This window comes from Carlito syrichta, unplaced genomic scaffold (assembly GCF_000164805.1).
Source record: "Carlito syrichta isolate Samal-C Ts95f unplaced genomic scaffold, Tarsius_syrichta-2.0.1 Scaffold287895, whole genome shotgun sequence".
Lineage (NCBI taxonomy): Eukaryota > Metazoa > Chordata > Mammalia > Primates > Tarsiidae > Carlito > Carlito syrichta.
In genome coordinates this window covers 28,084-46,753 of record NW_007231991.1, presented here as the reverse complement: position 1 = coordinate 46,753, position 18,670 = coordinate 28,084, and the positions used below count along the sequence as shown (strand labels likewise).

At 50.6% G+C, this 18,670-nt stretch overlaps 1 protein-coding gene across 1 annotated transcript in view; it reads right to left on the bottom strand.

The window, feature by feature from the left end:
• TTLL9 (tubulin tyrosine ligase like 9) overlaps positions 1-18,670 on the bottom strand; it is a gene marked incomplete at its 5' end in the record, with an annotated part of 50,325 nt that overhangs the window by 9,323 nt on the left and 22,332 nt on the right. Inside the window, 5 exons of the mRNA XM_008053128.1 lie at positions 7,690-7,777; positions 8,811-8,851; positions 10,704-10,794; positions 11,919-11,993; positions 12,623-12,691. Of these exons, the coding sequence (XP_008051319.1) occupies positions 7,690-7,777; positions 8,811-8,851; positions 10,704-10,794; positions 11,919-11,993; positions 12,623-12,691 (364 nt within the window). The remainder of the gene's footprint in view (positions 1-7,689; positions 7,778-8,810; positions 8,852-10,703; positions 10,795-11,918; positions 11,994-12,622; positions 12,692-18,670) is intronic.

The window sequence follows — 18,670 nt, the reverse complement described above, 5'->3', positions numbered from 1 at the left end:
AGGTCTCACCAAGTTGCCCAGGCAGGTCTCGAACCCGCAGGCTCAGGCAATTCACTCACCGCAGCCTCCCAAAGCATGGGATTACAGGCTGAGCCACTGAACCCGGTGATTTTTCTTTTTTTTAAACTTTGTATTATATTACTGATGTTTTAACTCAAGCAGAAACAACAGGCCAGGTGTGGTGATTCACGCCTATAATCCCAGCACTTTGGGAGGCCAAGGTGGGAGAATTGCTTGAGCCCAGGAGTTCAACACCAGCCTGGGCAACATAAGGAGAGCTGTCTCTACAAAAAATTTAAAAATTAGCTGGGCGTGGTGGCATGTGCCTGTCATTCCAGCTACTCAGGAGGCTGAGATGGGAGGATCACGAGTCTAGGAGTTGAGGCAGTGGTGAGCTGGGATCACACCACTGCACTCCAGCCTGGGCTATAGAGTGAGACCCTGTCTCGAAAAAAAAAAGAGGAGCTCATACTTTCTAACAGGTTAGGGGGTCGAATCTAGAATAGCTGTCTCAGGACGCACTGGGATCCTGCCACTAGCAGGGTCAGGCTGGCGGCTACTTCATAGAACCCTGAAGAAGAGATCTAGCTAGCACTGGGGGGGGGGCGGTGGCTGTGAAAGACCCAGCCCTGAAATTCTGCCTTACAGTGCCATCCCCATCGTCACCACTGGAGATTCTGGCGACCCCTTGCAGCATGCAGGGCATGTTCACACAAAGCGTCTCATTTGTTCCTTAAACTATCCCCTCTCACGAGACCGCGCAGGCTCTGAGAAGCCAAGTAACAGCGATCAGGAACAGGCTGTGCTTAGCATCTTCCTGTCTCAAGTCTTGTGAAGTGACTATAAGACATGACCTTCTCCAGGACTGCTGCAGGACACTTCTCAGATGCGGAGGCAGAGGTTCCAGGTCCCTGACTCTCATTCCCCAGACATGTCCTCCCTGCTGGTGGCATATTGGGCAGAGCAGGGGGATTTTGGCCTCTCTAGGGAAGGTGGCATCTGCTTTGGCACCTTTTTCCTACAATGTCTTCTTTAGAGCTTTACAAAAACTTTTTTCTTTTCACATTTGTTCAAAAGTTTTTTCTAGTCTCAATTTCAAAAGAATAAGCATAGGACAAATCACTGAACAGGAAGACAGCCCTGACTGGGCATGGTAGCTCATGCCTATCATCCCATACTTTGGGAGGTGAGGCAGGAGGATTACTTGAGCCCAGGAGTTTGAGACCAGCCTGGGCAATATAGCAAGAACCTTGTCTCTACAAAAAAAGTTTTAAAAATTAGCTGGGCACGGTAGTGCTTGTAAAGTCCCAGCTCCTCAGGAGGCTGAGGTGGAAGGATCGCCTGAGGCAGAGGCTGAGGCTGTGATGAGCTGAGATGGTAGCCCTGCTCCAGCCTGGGCATCAGAGTGAGACCCTGACTCACAAAAAGGGAAGGAAGCTCTTACATTTATGGCCAAGTGATTTTGAAAAGGGTGGCAAGACAAGTCAAAGGAGGAAAGGGGAGTTTTTTCAGCAAACGGAGCAGAGACTCCCAGATGTCCAGTGCACAGGAATAACGAGGAGCCCTTCCTCACACCCCCCAACAAAACTTCACCTCAAATTCACCTTAGGTCACCACAGACCTAAGGATAAGAGGCAAAACTGTATGATTCTCAGAAGAAATCATAGGACTAAGTCATTGTGGCTTTAGGTTAGGCAGAACTCCTCAGATAGGACACTGAAAGCACAAACAACAAAAGAACAAAATAGATCAGTTAGACTTATCAAAATTTAAAACTTTGTGCTTCAAAGGACATTATCAACAAAGTGAAAGACAGCCACAGAATGGTAGAAAATAGTTGCAATTCATGTAGCTGATAAGGGACTAATATCTAAAACACATTACTAATTCTTAACAATAAAAAGACAATCCAATTTTAAAATGGGCAAAGGGCTTGAATAGACATTTATATCTAAATGGCCAACAGGCACAATGCCATTGCCGTCAGGAAGTGCAAATCAAAACACTGCACACCCACTAGGATGGCTATAATTACAAGGGCAGGCGAGACAAGTGAGGAGAGACTGGAGCCCTCGTGCGGTGCTGGCGAAGATGTAAACTTGTGCAACACCTCGGAACACCGTTTAGCAGTTCCCAAAAGGTTAAAAGTGGGATTGCCACGTGGCCAGCAATTCCACTTCAAGAGAAGTGAAATCACAGGTCCACACAAATACTTGTACATAAATTCTCATAGCACCATTTTTCATTTTAGCCAAAAAGTGGAAACAACTCCAATGTCCATCAATGGATAAATCAAACGAAATGCCCTTCTTACTGAGGGTGGTGTATCTATATGAGGAATACTGCTTGGCAATAGAGATCAGAAGTACTGATCCCACAAAGCGCGAGCACCTTGAATACTTGCTGAGTGAAAGAAGACAGACCCAAAGGCTGCACAGGGTGTGACTCCACAGATGTGAAAGGTCCAGAACAGGCAAGTCTACAGAGACAAAGCGAGCGCACAGGGTGAAGGGAGTTGAGGGGAAACGGAGCATGATGGCTCATGGGATGGGATTTCTTTGGGGGTGATAAAAAAGTTCTGAAACTGATGGTGGTGACGGTGGTGTGGATATAAGCAAAACCATTTCATGCGTGCTTTAACTGGGTGAAATTGTACAGTACATGAGTTATAGCTCAGCAAAGCTTGACCTATGTCTCAGTATAGAAAGGCATTATGCATAATGTCCCAATAAAGCTGATACAGAACAAGAAAAGAGAATGGTTGGGCAAAGTGAGTTCCTGGCATAGGCGGGGGAATGGTTCCTTTTGGATGGAGGAAGCTTGGCTCCCAGGACTCCACGCTTCACCCGCTGCTCCGTCCTGCAGGGGAGGAGGAAGCGGCCTTTCCGGGAGCAGAGGAGAAGCCGAGGCTGAAAGAGGCGAGAGGATGGGTCAGCCCACTCGGAGCCCTCCCCTCCACAGGCGACTGAAAACCATCACCTGCTGGTCAACACACAGTAGAAGCCAATCCACAAAGAAATGGAGCTGATTTGTGAAGGCTTTAAGCAGGGATCCCCAACCGTTTAGTTCTGTGGCATGTTAGGAACCAGGCCGCACAGCAGGAGGTGAGCAGCTGTGAACCAAGCTTCGTGTTCTGTCAGATCAGCGGTGGCATTAGATTCTCATAGGGGCGTGGACCCTATTGTGAACTGCATATGTGCAGTATCTAGGTTGCCACCCCGTAAGAGAATGTAATTCCTGATGATCTGAGGGGAGGGGCTGCAAATACAGATGAACATCAGCAGTGAGGCTTGACCTCACATTTCCCCCCTCCCTGCTCCCCAACTGTCCATGGAAACAGTGTTTTCCACAATACCAGCCCCTGAGTCCAAAAAGGTTGGGGACCACTGCTTTAGAGGGAAAATACTTTTCTGAGCTTAGAAATGACAGTAGAAATCACAGAGGATATCAATGGACAACTATGAAGTTAACTAAGAAGTCAACTATGTAAAAATAAAAATCAACAGATGTCAAGACAAAAATTAAAGGCAAACGTGACTACAGAAAAGATCTGTAGCCAATGTGGTCTTCTAATTATTCTGTCACATGACAACCACACATAATGAGAAAATGCTTGAGCCTTATTTGTTAAATAAAGGCCATGGGAACATAAAAGAGAAAATATAACCAGGAGAAGACTGTCTTGGAAAATGTCCCAAGTTCCTACTCACAGAAGATGCATAGTTTCAAAAGGATGTAAATGGGCAAGTGAGAACTGGAAGAGCTCCGAATACGGAGGCAAAGCCCTGCCCCTGCCCAAGTCTGTCACGTTGTTTACCTTTTTCATTTTGAAAGAGAGTATTTACAAGAACAGAATAATAGATGCCCTCATAGGTTTCACTGAGAGGTGCAAGCTGTTTCGGAAATGTCCCCAGGCCTGGGGAGCTGGGGTGAAATAGACCACATCTGTAGGAGCATAAAAATATGAAAACTTTTCTGGAAAGCAATCGGGCCAGGTGCGCTTGACCCAGTATTCACACTTCTGTGACACTATCCAAAGGAAAACTCTTAAGTACAGTAAAAGGTTTACGAAAAAGTATGCTCCTTTGCAGCATGGTATGTCATTAGAGCAAGAAATCAAGTCCCAAATGCCTGCAGCATAGGGGATTAGTAAACCAGTAAATCTGCTTGGTAGAAGATTTTCTAACTAATAAAAAATGTCCACAAGAAGAATACCGGTGATAATGCTTAGTGGAAAAGGTTATATTTATACAGTGGGCTTGCTTGTACATAAAAGGCAAATGACTACACAAACCCTACAAATGAACCTGGAAGGAAACACACCCAGATGGTGCGTGACTTTTGCTAGAAAATGTGCCGAGAGCCGGTTTCTTTTCTTTGTGTACTCTTGAAGCCTCTGATTTGTCTTTAGGAGCTACACCACTTTATCATAAAACTATACCCTTTAAATATTTTATTATTTTATTGTTAGAGTAATGCCTTTCAGTTGTGGAAAAACTTCATAACGTAGGGATATGTGTGAAGTTGAGAGTAAATGTTTCCTGAGCTGATCCTAATCCTCCAGTTCACCCAGTTACTAGACTAGTGAGTCATGAACACCCTTCATACTTTTTCCTAAACAGAATCACACCTCCTCAAGAGCAGCACGGGAGCATAACAGCCGATCCCACGCCCTGTGCTTTGTTTCCCACTAACCGGCCTGTCTTAGACATCTTTCCACGTCATGACACTTCAGGCCACCTCATTGTTCTTAATGGGTGCCCAGTATCATGTAGGTGTTTGATAATTCATTTCACATCCCTCAAGGGTAGTTTGAGTGTTTCTGCTTGTTCACTCTGTACAATGTTTCAGTGAATATTTTTGTATTTTGTGTATGTATACATATACTGTATGTACATATATTTGAATAATTGTGTATAAACTATGTATATGTTATATATAATAAAGGCAGGTTAAAATATATTTCTTACTTTGTAATCCAAAATTACTTTATTATTTTAAGAGTTGGCATGTAAAACCTGAAGCAAATGTGGTAAAATACTAATCTGTTAAATCTGGATGGTAGAGGCATGAGTTTCTTATAGTTTTTCCTGCAGTTTTCTATTCACAAAAAATAGAAAATTATTTTCTTTTAATATAAAGATTTAAAAATTAAAAACAATATAAAAGAAGGGATGGAAATGATGTGTATTTGCTCATTGGGAAAACAGTGAAACCCCGCTAGGTAGGAACCAGCCCTGGAGGGCTCAGCCTGTTTAACAAGCTCCACGATGCCCAGAGATGTGCAAAGGCTCTTATGTGGGGGAGGGAGGACCATGAAATTTACCAAGGGCTCACTCTGGGCCAGGTACCATTCTAAGTGCATCACAGATATTATTTAATTTTCATAAACAAGGAGGCAGGCCAACCGCGGTGGCTCATGCCTATAATCCCAGTACTTTGGGAAGCTGAGGCTAGAGGATTGACTGAGCCCAGGGGTCGAGACCAGCCTGGGCAACTTGGCGAGACCTTGTCTCTATGATACATTTTTAAAAAATTAGCTGGGCATGGTGGCACATGCCTGTAGTTCTGGCTACTTGGGAGGCTGAGGCTGAAGGATCACCCGAGTCTAGCAGGTTGACACTGCGGTGGCTGAGTGTGCCACTGCATTCCAGCCTGGGTGACAGAGTGAGACTGACTCCAAAAAAAAGGTAGCAGTAAAACTAGACTTGATAACTTGCATATGATAAATGCTTGTTAGAATTACAAAATAAAGGAAATGTACCGAAAATGCTGAACCTGGCAACATAGAAAACAACAAATTGCAAAAAATACTTAGAAAGTCCTGATTCCAACTTACGTGCAGTCAGTTCAAATGCATTACTTGGACACATGCTTAATTGAATGATGAAACCAGGCAGAGAGAAATGAATTGGCTGCAAGCATTGGCCAGATCACCCACAAGGCGGCTGGGCAGACCTCCTCTGTTTTCATCCTTCCTATGTGGGTAACCTAGCCCTACCCATTGCCTCCTAAACATTTCTGGATTGTCTATGCCTTTTCTTCTGATGTTTAGACCTAAAAATCTTACATGCTTTTTTTTTGAGTTGGAGTTTCACTCTGACACCCAGACTGGAGTGCAGTGGCCGCTCCCGGCCACCGCAGCCTTGACCTGCTGGGCTCTGGCGATCCTTCCAAGTAGCTGGAACTACAGGTGCGCGCCACCACGCCCGGTTGATTTTTGATTTACTGTAGAGATGAGGTCTCGCCAAGTTGCCCAGGCGGGTCTCGAACCCGCGGGCTCAGGCAATCCACTCACCTCGGCCTCCCAAAGTGCGGGATTACAGGCTGAGCCACCGAGCCCGGCCTTACACGCTTTTTTAATGTTTATATTTTGAGTAGACAATACATCCACATAGCTCAAAAGTTAAAAGGTACAAAAATATATATAAGGAAATACCTCCCTTCTGCCCCCGTCCCCACCCACCCATTTCTCTTCCCAAAGACAATTTCTATTTCCAGCTTCTTATCTGTCCTTTCAGAGATGATTGTGCACAGACAAGCAACCATATCCATATGTATCATTTATAAAATGAGTGGCCACATACTTTTCACACTATTCTATGCATCCTTTGTTTTCAATTACTAATATATCTTCTTCTTTTTTTTTTTTTTTTTTGAGTCAGAGTCTCATTCTGTCACCCAGGCTGGAGTGCAGTGGCACGCTCACGGCCACCATAGCCTCAACCGGCTGGGTTCAGGCGATCCTTCCGCCTCAGCCTTCAAAGTAGCTGGAACTACAGGCATGCACTACCATGCCTGGCTTATTTTTTTAATTGTAGTAATGAGTTCCCACCAAGTTACTCAGACTGGTCTCAAACCCCTGGGCTGAGGCAATCCTCTTGCCTCGGTCTCCCAGAGTGCTGGTATTACAGGCTTGAGCCACCACGCCTGGCCAATTACCAATATATCTTGGAGATTGTTTCATAGCAGTACATAAAGCACTTTCCCATTCCTCCTTAACAGCTGCATAGTACTCCATTGTATAAATGAGTCAGTCGTTTTATTGTTCCCTATTTTCTGGCTCTCACAAACAAAGCTATGCAGTAAATAACCTTAAGCCTGTTTTTCCTACATTGTGAATGTACCTGTAGGATAAATTCCCAGAAGGGGACTTGCTGAGTCAGAGGGTGTGTGCATTTGTCTTCCAACAGATGTTTGTCAGATGACCTCCCAAGGAGTTGTACCAACTTACACTCCCACTAACAACATCTGCATTCCCCGGCCTTGCCGGAGATTGTGTTATCACCTGTAGGTCTCTGCCAGTAGGATGGGTGAAAATGGCATTGTATTGAATGATCAAGTGAGCCCACCACTAGGCACTGAGGAGTAGGCACATGAAGGATGCTGGCACTCTTCTAGGATCTAAGACCGCCTACTCCCTTCGTCTGCACCAGTGAGAATGTTGGGCTCAACACCAGAACTGTCGCCAAACTAAGCAGCTGGGGCAACGGCTCTGAGCACAGCTGGCCTCTCCCGTGGGCTCACCCGCTTGAGCCTGCAAGTTCCTGGAGAAGAGACCAGGCCTACTTGTCCACTGCTGTGTCCTGTGCCCACACCGCAGCAGGCACTTAGCAGACGTCTCAGGGATGAAGGTGACCACCTGGGGTTGGCCAGATACCAGCAGGGACAGGTGCGGGGGCTGGATACACTGGTCATCGATGCTGTTCAGCGTGAAGCGGGTGTTGGAGAATCGGGCAAAGCCATCCCGGTAGAGCCAGGCCCGCAGCGGCAGGTACTGAGGCGGAGGGGAACAGAGAGCAAAGGGGGAACCACATGCAGCAGCTCCCTTGCCTGGTTTCACACCTGCCACCCCTGCTGGGAGTGTCCTCTGTCCTTCTCAGATCTTCCTCAAGCACGTGCCTCACATCAACCTCCCTTGATCCTGACCCCTCCTTCCCTGGGGGAAGGGGATGCAGAAGGAGACAAAATGGCTGGGCCTCTTCTCCCAAACACCTCTACATTCTTGTGCCCAAGACAGAGGGGCTCACCATGGTGGTTGGAATGTTTGCTGGGTGAATGAATGAATGAATGAATGGGTGGAGGAAGTATAACTACTCCCTGCTTAAGAAAGTAGGCATTGAGCCAGGCATAGTGGCTGCTCTACAGGCTCTACAGGCCTGTAGTCCCAGCTACTCTACAGGCTCTACAGGCCTGTAGTCCCAGCTACTCAGGAGGAGGCTGAGGTGGAAGGATTGCTTGAGCCCAGAAGTTCGAGACCAGTCTGGGCAACACAGCGAGATCCTGCCCAGAGAGAGGGAGAGAGAGAGAGGAAAAGGAGGAGGAGGAGGAGGAGGAAGAGGAGGAGGAGGAGAGAAGGAAGATGGGAGAGGGCAGAAAGAAAAGGGGAGAGAGAAGCTCTGAGGTCAGGCTGCCTGGGTTTTTGAATCTCAGCTCTGCCACTCATCAGCTGTGTGACCTTGAGCAAGTCACACACTCTCTGTATCTGCTCTCTCATCTGTAAAACAGGTGGGTTGTCAGGAGGCCTACATGGGATCACATCTGCTAAGTACCAGGGCCTGGTACCTAGTAGATGTTCAGTAACTACTCCTGGTGGTTGCTGTGGATGACTGAATGAATAAGTGACAAGCGAGGGCAACTGGATGGCGGAACTCAGGTCTGTCTCCCTGCCCTGTCCCGTCCCAGGATGCCCCTTGGGCTCTCCCAGGCAAATATAAACCCAAGGGGCTCACCCGCATGCCCCAGTGGCCTCTCCCCACCCCCGCGAGCCACCCCTTGCCCTGCGGGAGGAGCCCTGCTCAGCCACTCACCGACATCACCAGCACGTAGACACGCAGGTCAAACTTGCGGCCTGTCAGGTGAGGAAGAAATCCATTTGCGTCACAAATAGTGGGTGGCTCAGCCTGTAATCCCGCGCCTTTGGGAGGCTGAGGTGAGTGGATTGCCTGAGCCCGCGGGTTCGAGACCTGCCTGGGCAACTTGGCGAGACCTCATCTCTACAATAAATAAAAAAATCAGCCGGGCGTGGTAGCGCGTGCCTGTAGTTCCAGCTACTCGGAAGGCTGAGGCGGAAGGATCGCCGGAGCCCAGCAGGTCGAGGCTGCGGTGGCCGGGAGAGGCACTGCACTCCAGTCTGGGCAACAGAGTGAGACTCCAACTCAAAAAAATAAATAAATAAAATAATGGGAGTCAGGCACCGTGCTGTGGCGGGGGGCACAGTGGTGGATGGACAGAAACGAATCCCTGCCTTATGAGCGCCCACTAAAGCCACACGAGGTGCGAGGGAGGGTGACTGGGGGCCTGGGTCAGTGTGGGGGAAGGCTCGAGGAGATCGGGCAGAGCAGGTCCCTGGGGAGTGGGGACCGTGGGGAAAGGCGGCGCCTGCCTCATCAGGAGCGGGGTGGGGCCTTTGGGGCAAGAGGAGACGCGTGGACAGAGGCCTGGAGGCCCAGAGAGCCTGGACCGAGGGCAGAGTGGAAGGAGATGTGGCCAGTGAGGCAGGCAGGGCCAGGACACGTGCAGTCTTGGGGTTTCATCCCACAAACCACGGGAAGCCCTAGTGGAGTGCAGGGGAGAGGGCGGGAATCTCGGGGAGGGAGGACAGCGGCCAGGACTGTGGTGGTGAGGGGGCAGCCAGACAGGTCCGAGAGCTGCATGGGAGCGGCAAAGGGTCAGGTGTGGGAGGGGCGGGGGCGCCCGGGATGGCCCCTGCTCAGCAACAGGAGGTGGGGGACTGTGCCCTCCACGGAGACACGGGAACAAGCCAGCTGTGGGTGGGGAGGGCCGACTTGGGGCATGCCGGGTCTGAGTTGCTGGTAAGATGCCCAGGAGGGATGACACAGGCACTGGACATCAGGACCTGGAGTGGAGGGGCAAGGTCTCAGCTGGGGACAGAAAGCTGGGAGTCACTGGCCTCTGGGGGGCATTTGTGGCCCCGACAGGATGGGGCCACTGAGGGAAGGAGAAGGGGTGAGAGGGGAGAAGAGACCCAGCTGCTTTCCCCTCGGAAGGTCATCGCCCGCAGAGGTAGAAGGCAGTGATGGGCGTTAACTTCGGCAGTGATGCCCCCTCGGGCACCTGCCGGCTCAGAAGGGACCCCAGAGCCTCGCCCACTCTCACACAGCCTCGGGGGTCTGTAGCTCACAGACCCTGTGTGGGAGATGCGGATTCCTGCAGGCCTGGAAAACCTGCGCTGGCTATGGGGAGAGGCGGCGGAGAGAGGCTGGCTCCGCCTTGCCACTGCACCTGAAGTTCTTCTCCCTGAGTGTCTGTCCTCCGGTCTGCCCACAGTGACCCCGACTTCACCCTCGTCCCCCTGCTTGATGCCTCCACAGCACCCAGAACGGCGTGGGTGGTTCTGAGCCGCTTTCTGGCTGACCGCAGCCTGCTTGGCAGAGTGTGAGCCCCAGAGAGCAGGCCAGGTGGCCGCACCCGGGACAGTGGCCGGCACTGGAGAAGCACGTGCATGCATGAATGGTTCTTGAAGAAGAATTCCTGAGCCAAGAGGGAATGGGAAAGGCATACCAGCCAGGGGGAACTGCATGGGCGAGGGCTGGGAGGTAGAAGAATGCAGGACAGAGCTCTGTCCACATATCCCTTCACACCTGGTGACAGGCTGGGCCTTGGGGGGCTGCTGGTCAAGGCTCGTTGGCTGACTGATGACCGTTCGTAGAAAGAGCAGGGAGCAGAGACAGCTGCTTTACCTCCTATGAGGTATGGGTTTTCGATGTAGCGCTGAGCTACGTAGTTCTCCACAGGCATGTCATCTTTCTGGTCATCAGAGCCTCTTGTGTCCTAGTAGCAGTGATAACAATAGAGCGTTTTCTGAGCATTTCCTGTGTGCTAGGCATTGTGTTAGGCATTCTACTTGTACCTCACTGGATCGTTAAATTAACTCTACCGGGTAAGGGCTAACACTATTCCAGTATTACAGATGAGAAAAGGAAGTACAGAGAGGGAGGGTGACTGGCCCGAGGGCACACAACCAGTCAGTATAGCTGGGATGGGGACTACACAGTGAAATGACCAGAGCCTGAGTGTCCAGAGATGATAGGGTGGCTCCCGGCCACGTGCGGCTATCTACACTTGCATTGAAATGGACGAAAAGTAAGTGAATTACATGCTACAACACGGATGAGATGAAGACATGGCCTAAGTGAAATCAGCCAGACATCAGAGGAGAACTGAATGACATATACTGTATGATTCCACGTGTGTGAGGGGCCCCGTAGTCACATTCACCAAGACAGGAAGTGCCTAGGGCTGGGGAGGAGGAAATGGAGAGCTGGTGTCTAACGGGACTGAGTTTCAGTTTGGGAAGATGGAAATTTCTGGAGGTGGAGGGTGGTGATGGCTGCACAACAGAGTGAATGGACATACTGATACAGAACATCTTTAATGTACACTTAAACATGGTTAAAACGGTAAATTTCATGTCATGTATATTTTGCTACAATTTTAAAAGGAAGTGAAATTTAAAATCCTGTCCTCAGTCAACTGGCCACCCTGCAAGTGTTCGGTGCCAGCATGTGGCTGTTGTCACCGAGCTGGAGGGCACAGACAGACACCATTTCCATCACTGGAGTACGTTCTAGTGGACAGTGCTGCTGAGACCACCCACGAGCCCACAGACAGAGCCCGCCCCCATGGGCGAGCCGGCTCCGGAAGGCAGCCGTGTTCTCATGCAGGTGCACAGCACCTCACAGGCTGCACAGTCCTTCCCCCACCCACTGTCCCCTCGCTCAAAGCCTGACGGGGGTCACACGCAGTCCGGTGGCCGGAAGCACGGGGACCGTGAGGGCTTCTGCCTGTCAGGTCAGAGTTTCTCCACCCACATGGCTCCCTCCTTGGTTGTGTCGAGACAGAGGCAGTCAGGCCTCCCCTTCCTGGGACCTGGGCCCAGCCCCATCTCCACTCACATGGCTGCTGGAGGGATTGACAGTGTTCCGGGCAGGCTGGGCCTCCAGGCTGGCGAGCCTCCTCCCTGCAGTGCCCTGACAGGTTCACGGGAGGGGTCAAGGTGTTGAGCATCTGCTGTGAGCCTACTGGTTCAGCAGAGCCTGTCTTGTAGGGTTGCGGCCACCCTGCTCCTCCCACTCCCCCGTGGCATTCTCCCTGCTTGGGCTCAGAGGGCTTCAGTCACTTTCCCAAGGTCACACAGCTGCTGAGTGGCAGAGGCAGAGTTTGGGGCAGGATTTTTAGGGCACGGTGTCTTGGACAAGGACGGGACAGGGCAGGGAGATGGCTGCTTCCGAGGCTTATTTCAGGACCTGGAGGAAGAGCTGGCTGTGCTGCCAGATGAAAAGTGTGCTCTGAGCACTTTCTGAGGACCAGGTGCTGTTCTCGTGGGTTTTCCGCTCATCAGTGCATTGCGACCTTAGCAGGTCTGATCACTGTGCCCTCCATGGGCACTGAGAGCTGAAGTAGCTTGCCCAAGGGCATACGGCTGCTGAGTGGCAGGGTCTGGATGTGAACCCAGAGAATCTGGCTCCAGAGACGCTGCCCCCAGGGGCAGGCTTGTGGCTGCGAAGCCCTCTGAGCTCTGAGGGAGGGAAGGAGGGGCCCCTCCTGCTGGCCAGGTCCACGCAAGGTCTGGGGAGGAAGGCAGAAGAGGCGGGCTCACCTTCCTCCAGTCCATGACGTCCTTCAGCCTCCGGAAGAGAAAGATGCCCTTCCCCTGGGACCGGGCCACCTGGGTGGGGGTGTGGACAGAAAGGCTGGCTCTCAGCTCAGTGTGGCTGCTTGTTGGCTGTCCCTGGGGCCTCTCCCCTGCATTTCTGTCTCACCTCCCCCAGGGGCCCTGGCTCTCCCCAGAGGACTGGCCCAGAGCGGCCCCCAGGGTGCTGGGACAGAGAAGGTGCTAAGTGTGCTGGAGGGAAGGAGGGAAGGAGAGCGCGCGGGAGAAGGAGACTGGCTGAGCTCACAAAGACACACATTTGCATGAATAATTCAAAGGACGACAATTAAAAAGCCATTTCTAACAGTCCTGGGAACACATCATCCAATTCTTTTTTTGGAAATCAATTTGCCTTCCTAATTAGAGTTTGCTTCGGCTAATACTGAAATCAGTCTGCCTTTGCTGAACCCCAGCATGGATAATTCATAACTTCACAGAGTCTAGGGGCTGGGAAGATCTTTAATCTCATGCGAGTGGTCCTCACCAAAGGCAACACTCCCTCCTGTGAGTCATGGCCTACAACAGTCCTTCTACAGTGGCTTCCCGCCTGGCCTTGCATTCCACAGTGTTTGGGAGCTCACTACCCTCTCCCTCTCTACCCCTACCCCCAAACACAGCCCATTTTGTCACAGAGCAGCCTTGTTCAATAGTTGTCATCCAACAGAGATACATCAGGTGCCTACTGTGTGCTGGGCACCACACTGTAGCAGTAACCCAGACCGCAGAACCTTCACAACTGAGCCCATGTTACACTAAAATTTGCCTGTTGGGCTCTGGCTTCCAAGGCCTACTAAAACAAATCTGACTCCTGGGAGCCAAAGCAGCCCTTTGGTTATCTGCAGCTACTGAGTAGGTCCCGGGTCATCTTTCCTCCAGCGTGGATGCACCCAGCAAGTGCACACTCGCATTTCCTTCTGTTTCCCTCGAGCACGGCCACCTGGCCCACCCAGCCCACCGGAGGCTCTCTGCCCTGTAGGGGTGGGGAGAGCTGTCAGGTGCGGCTCCATAGGTTGTCCACTGCATCAAGGGCTCTGCTCTGCCTGCCAGGCGGTGTACCCCGGTTCAGGGTTACATGCCCAGAAGACTGGGTGCCCAAGAGACTATGGGGCACTGGTGGCAGAGAGGGGCAGCCAGACACGCACAGTGTGCATCAAGGACTTCCCACAGTTCACAGTCTTGCAAACGACTTGAGCAGGCACAAACGACGATTACCAACGTAAACATATGAACACGCACTCAACTGCACTAGTCACCAGGGAGATGCTAGTGAAAACCACAATAGGATACCACCTCACACCCCCTGAGAGTGGTTAAAATGAAAGGCAGGCAATACCAAGTGTGGGTGAGGATGTGGAGAAACCGGACTCTAACACTACTGGTGGGAGTGCACACTGCCTGAAGACTGGTGGCCTCCACTGGGGCTGAACACAGGCATCTCCTGTCCCGTGTCCAGCAATGCCTCTCCTGGGCCTATACAGCAGAACGCCTGCACATGTGCACCCGTGGACACAACAGGGACACCCATAGCAGCACTGTCATCATGGTTCCAACCTTGAATCTCCCAAATGGATGAATATTCACTCAATAGACTGGTATACAACAGTGACAATTAACAATTTACAATTACCCACATCAGTAGGATGAACTGCATCAACATGGCTAGGGAGAGAAAACAGACACAAGGTAGTCTTACTACATGGTTCCAGATACATGAGGGAGGGGGCAAAAAAAACAACAACCGTGGAATTATCTTTTGGAGGGTGGGAGGAGTACAGGCTTCCCCCACGAGGTGAGCGCTCTAGAAACCCATCGGCATCAGTGTACCGGCTACTGTTGCTGCCAGAGGCTGCATTCGGCTTCAGTGAATGTTTTTGGAGATTCTTTCAACACATTTGCCCATTTCATGATGGGTGATTTACAAGCGCATTTGCCCACACCACGCTGAGTTTTTTACCAAAAACAGCATGACCCTCGTGTCCCAACATCCCTATTCACCTGATCTCGCCTCAAGTTACATTTTTTTCATTCCCCCGATGAAAAAAGTCTTCCAAGGAAAACATTTTGCTGATGTGGAAGAGGTGAAGCAAAAAATTGCCAAAACACTAAAAGTCGTCAAAATTAATGAGTTCAAAACTGTTTTGAGCAGTGGGAAAAGCATATCCATAGGTGTGTTGCATCAAATGGAGAGAACTTTTAAGGTGACTGAAGTTTAAACATGTAAGATTAAATACACAGTTTTTAATAACTAAACTCCGATTTCTTTTGGGTCTTCCCTTGGATACAAAAGTACAATCATGTACAAAAAGTACAAAAGCAGGCAAAACCAATCTTTGTGTTCGTGGCGTGGGGGTGTGAGTGGTGGGGGCCTGAGGGTTGCTGAGGGGCTGGCAGTGCCCTCAGTAGACCTGGGTGCTGGTGGCTTGAGTGTGCTCACTCTGTGAAATTCCATACTGTCCCCTGTAACTGGGACGCTTTTCTATGTGTTGCTAAACTTCAACTAGAAATGTCTTTCCAGGTTCCTACCCTGTGAGGTAGAACCCTCACCCCTGTTGGCTGCCTTCTTGACAGCCACCCCTCCCTTCTCTTCTCCAGCTATGGTGGAGGCTGGAAAGGCAGATGCAGGCTTTCCCAGCTTCGCTGGCAGTTGGTTGAAGCCAGTTTTGGCCAGTAAGACCCAAGGAGACATCTACTTAGAGATCCTGGGGAAGATTTTCCTCCTTGTTAAAAATATTAGAGGTCCGGGCTCGGTGGCTCAGTCTTGTAATCCCAGCACTTTGGGAGGCTGAGGCGAGTGGATTGCCTGAGCCCAGCAACTTGGTGAGACCTCATCTCTACAATAAATCAAAAATTAGCTGGGTGTGGTAGCGCGCGCCTGTAGTTCCGGCTACTTGAAAGGCTGAGGCGAAGGATCGCTGGAGCCCAGCAGGTCGAGGCTGCGGTGCCCGGTAGCGGCCACTGCACTCCCGTCTGGGCGACAGAGTGAGAGTCCAACTCAAAAAAAAAAAATTAGAGAAGGAGGGGGAGAGAAAGAGAGACACGGAGACAGAGAGATAGAGAGAGATGGAGAGAGAGAGAGATGGAGAGAGGAAGAGATGGAGAGAGAGGGGGAGAGTGGTAAGTAGGTGTGGCCTTTCTTTGAATGATACAGTCTGCAGAGGTGATGCCTGTGACAACAGCAGTCATCTCACAGCCATGAAGTGACAGGTAAGATGACAAAAAAGCATCTAAGACTGGGCTCAGGGACTCACACCTGTAATCCCAGCACTTTGGGAGGCAGAGGCAAGAGGATTGCTTGAGCCCAGGGGTTCGAGACCCACCTGGGCAACCTGGTGAGACCTTGTCTCTACAATAAATCAAAAACTTAGCTGGGTGTGGTGGTGTGCACCTGTAACTCCAGCTACACTGAAGGCTGAGGTGGAAGGATTGCCTGAGCCCAGCCGGTTGAGGCTGCAGTAGCTGTGGGTCACTGCGCTCCAGCTTGGGTGACAGAGTGAGATTTTGATTCAAAAAAAGTAAATAAAAAAGCAAAAACATGGAACCAACCCTACTGCCCATTGAAAGTGCACTGGATAAAGAAAATGAGGTACATATACAAGATGGAGTATTATGTGGCCATAAAGAACAAAATCATGGACTTCATAGCAACCTGGATGGATTTAAGGTCCATCACACTCAGTGATCTACCACAGAAACAAAGAACTGAATACTGCATGTTCTCACTCAGAAGTGGGCCCTGAACACTAGTCACATTAGCACAAGGGAGGGATAGGCAGTCGCTGGACACGGCCAGGGGAGGGAGGGAGGGAAGAGGGTGGGGACACACGACGACACAAAGGGCACCCGGGCCACTACCGGGGGGGTGAAGGCCAGTTAGAAGCCCAAACTTCACCCGCATGCAGCCTCCTTACGTAGTTAATCCTCATCTGTACCCCACATCTCTATAATAAAATAAAATAAAGCATCTGAAGATGAGGAGTGGACAGAGAGGAGGAGTCTGGCCTTCAACGGCATTGTCGCACCCATCCCAAACTTGGAGCTCGGCTTTCTTGTTACACGAGATAGCGGAAGGCATTTATAGTTTAGGCCGCTGTCAGTGGCTGGCCATGACTGTTCCAGGCGTGCCCTCCTCGGGTAACAGCCCTGAAGAGTGAAGGGCAAACTTCCTGCACAATGACACATCGGGGGTGGTGAGACTGGAAGTCACCTAACACCCAGCTTGCTCTCCAGAACCCTGCCAAGAGGTAAAGTCAAGGTCCCCTCCCCTTGAATCTGGGTGAGTCTGTTGGACTGTCCCAGCTAATCGTGTGCGGTAGGAGGGACGTGCGAATTCCAATGCCAGGTCACAGAAGGCAATACGGCGTCTGCCGGGGCTCTCTTGGGCTGGTCGCCCCTGGGACCCGGCAGCCACACTGGGAGGAAGCCCAGGTCAGAGAGAGGCCCAACGGAGGGCGATCAAGTCTTCCGGCCTCAACCCTGGCTGAACTCCCAGTCGAGAGCCGGCACCAACCAGCCCGCCAGGTGAGGGAGCCAGTTGGGAGCAGATCCTCAGCCCTCAGTGGAGCTGCCCCAGTGCATGCGGGGACACAGAGGCTGCCCCCGACGTGGAAGCTCATGAGCTAAATGGGAGGCAATGCTGCTTCAAGTCACTAGGTGTTGGAGTGGTCTGCTACACTGTGCTGTGTGACCGGATACTGACTCTAGGAGAATGGTTCCAAACAGTGATAATGCCAGCAGCGAATACTTATCAGATGCTTACCAGGCATCATGATTCCCACGTATTCCCTCACTAAAGCATTTTTAAAAACACCCTGTGACAGAGGCACTGCTATTGTCCTCACTTTGCTGCCAAGGAAGCCAGTGAACAGAGAGGCCAAGTGCAATTCTCAAGGTCACCCAGCCAGCAGGTGACAGTTAATCTGTGCTGCATAAATCTAGAGCTCGCATACCTCTCACAGAGGGCCAGAAGGTGCAGAAAGATCATGTAATAAGTGTGGTTACTTCCAAGAGTGTCTATCTTGCTTGATAATTTGGGAGGAACATACTTTTATATTATGCTTTTTATTTAAAAAAATATATTTTTGATTGGAAAACAATACTCAGATGGATGATCAGAATGAGCCATGACTTTGATTTTGTATTAGTGGTGGCTGCCCAGGGTCCTTATCTCCTCATTACCCCCTGCCTTGTCCCTGGTGCCACCTTCTTCACGTGGCATTCATTGGATGGCACTCGTTGGGTGTTGAATGCAGTCGGTGGTCTCCCATGCAGCCACTCCCTCCTTCTCCCCTGCTAACGGAACCATTTGGGTCAACTGCTCCTGGTGGCCCTGTCCTCTGGGGATGTCTGAGCCCCAAAGGCAGGTGGTCTGGTGCCCCTGCCATGTGATTGGCTCAGGCATGGGCCAGCAGGAGGGTATGGGAAGTCTGCTCCAGAGACTTCTGGGAAAAGTCCCACAAAAGGGACACAAAGCCAAGGCGTTCCTCTATTCCCAAGGTAGATGGAAGCGTGAGCGAAGACTGAGCCGTGGCAGCCATGCTGTGCCCAAGAGGGTGGCTGGCCTGCTGGGCTGGGAACTGACAGTGCTGTGGAGACACCCCATGAACTGTCCCTGAAGTCAGTCTTTCTTGATTAAAGGAAAAGTCTCTGGGGTCTGCAAGCTTGAATGAGAAAAAAACTCATCTTTATTTTTCATTAACCCTGAACTAGATTTTTGCATTTTCTCCTATTATGAATGCAGCCAACACATCTTAGAAGTATCAGCCATGCCTAGGACTTTGCCATCAAAAGAAATCAGTTATTTTTATTTATTTATTTATTTTTTTTAGTTGGAGTCTCACTCTGTCGCCCAGACTGGAGTGCAGTGGCCGCCTCCGGCCAGCACAGCCTCGACCTGCTGGGCTCCGGTGATCCTTCTGCCTCAGCCCTCCAAGTAACTGGAACTACAGGTGCACGCTACCACGCCTGGCTAATTTTTTGATTTATTGTAGAGATGAG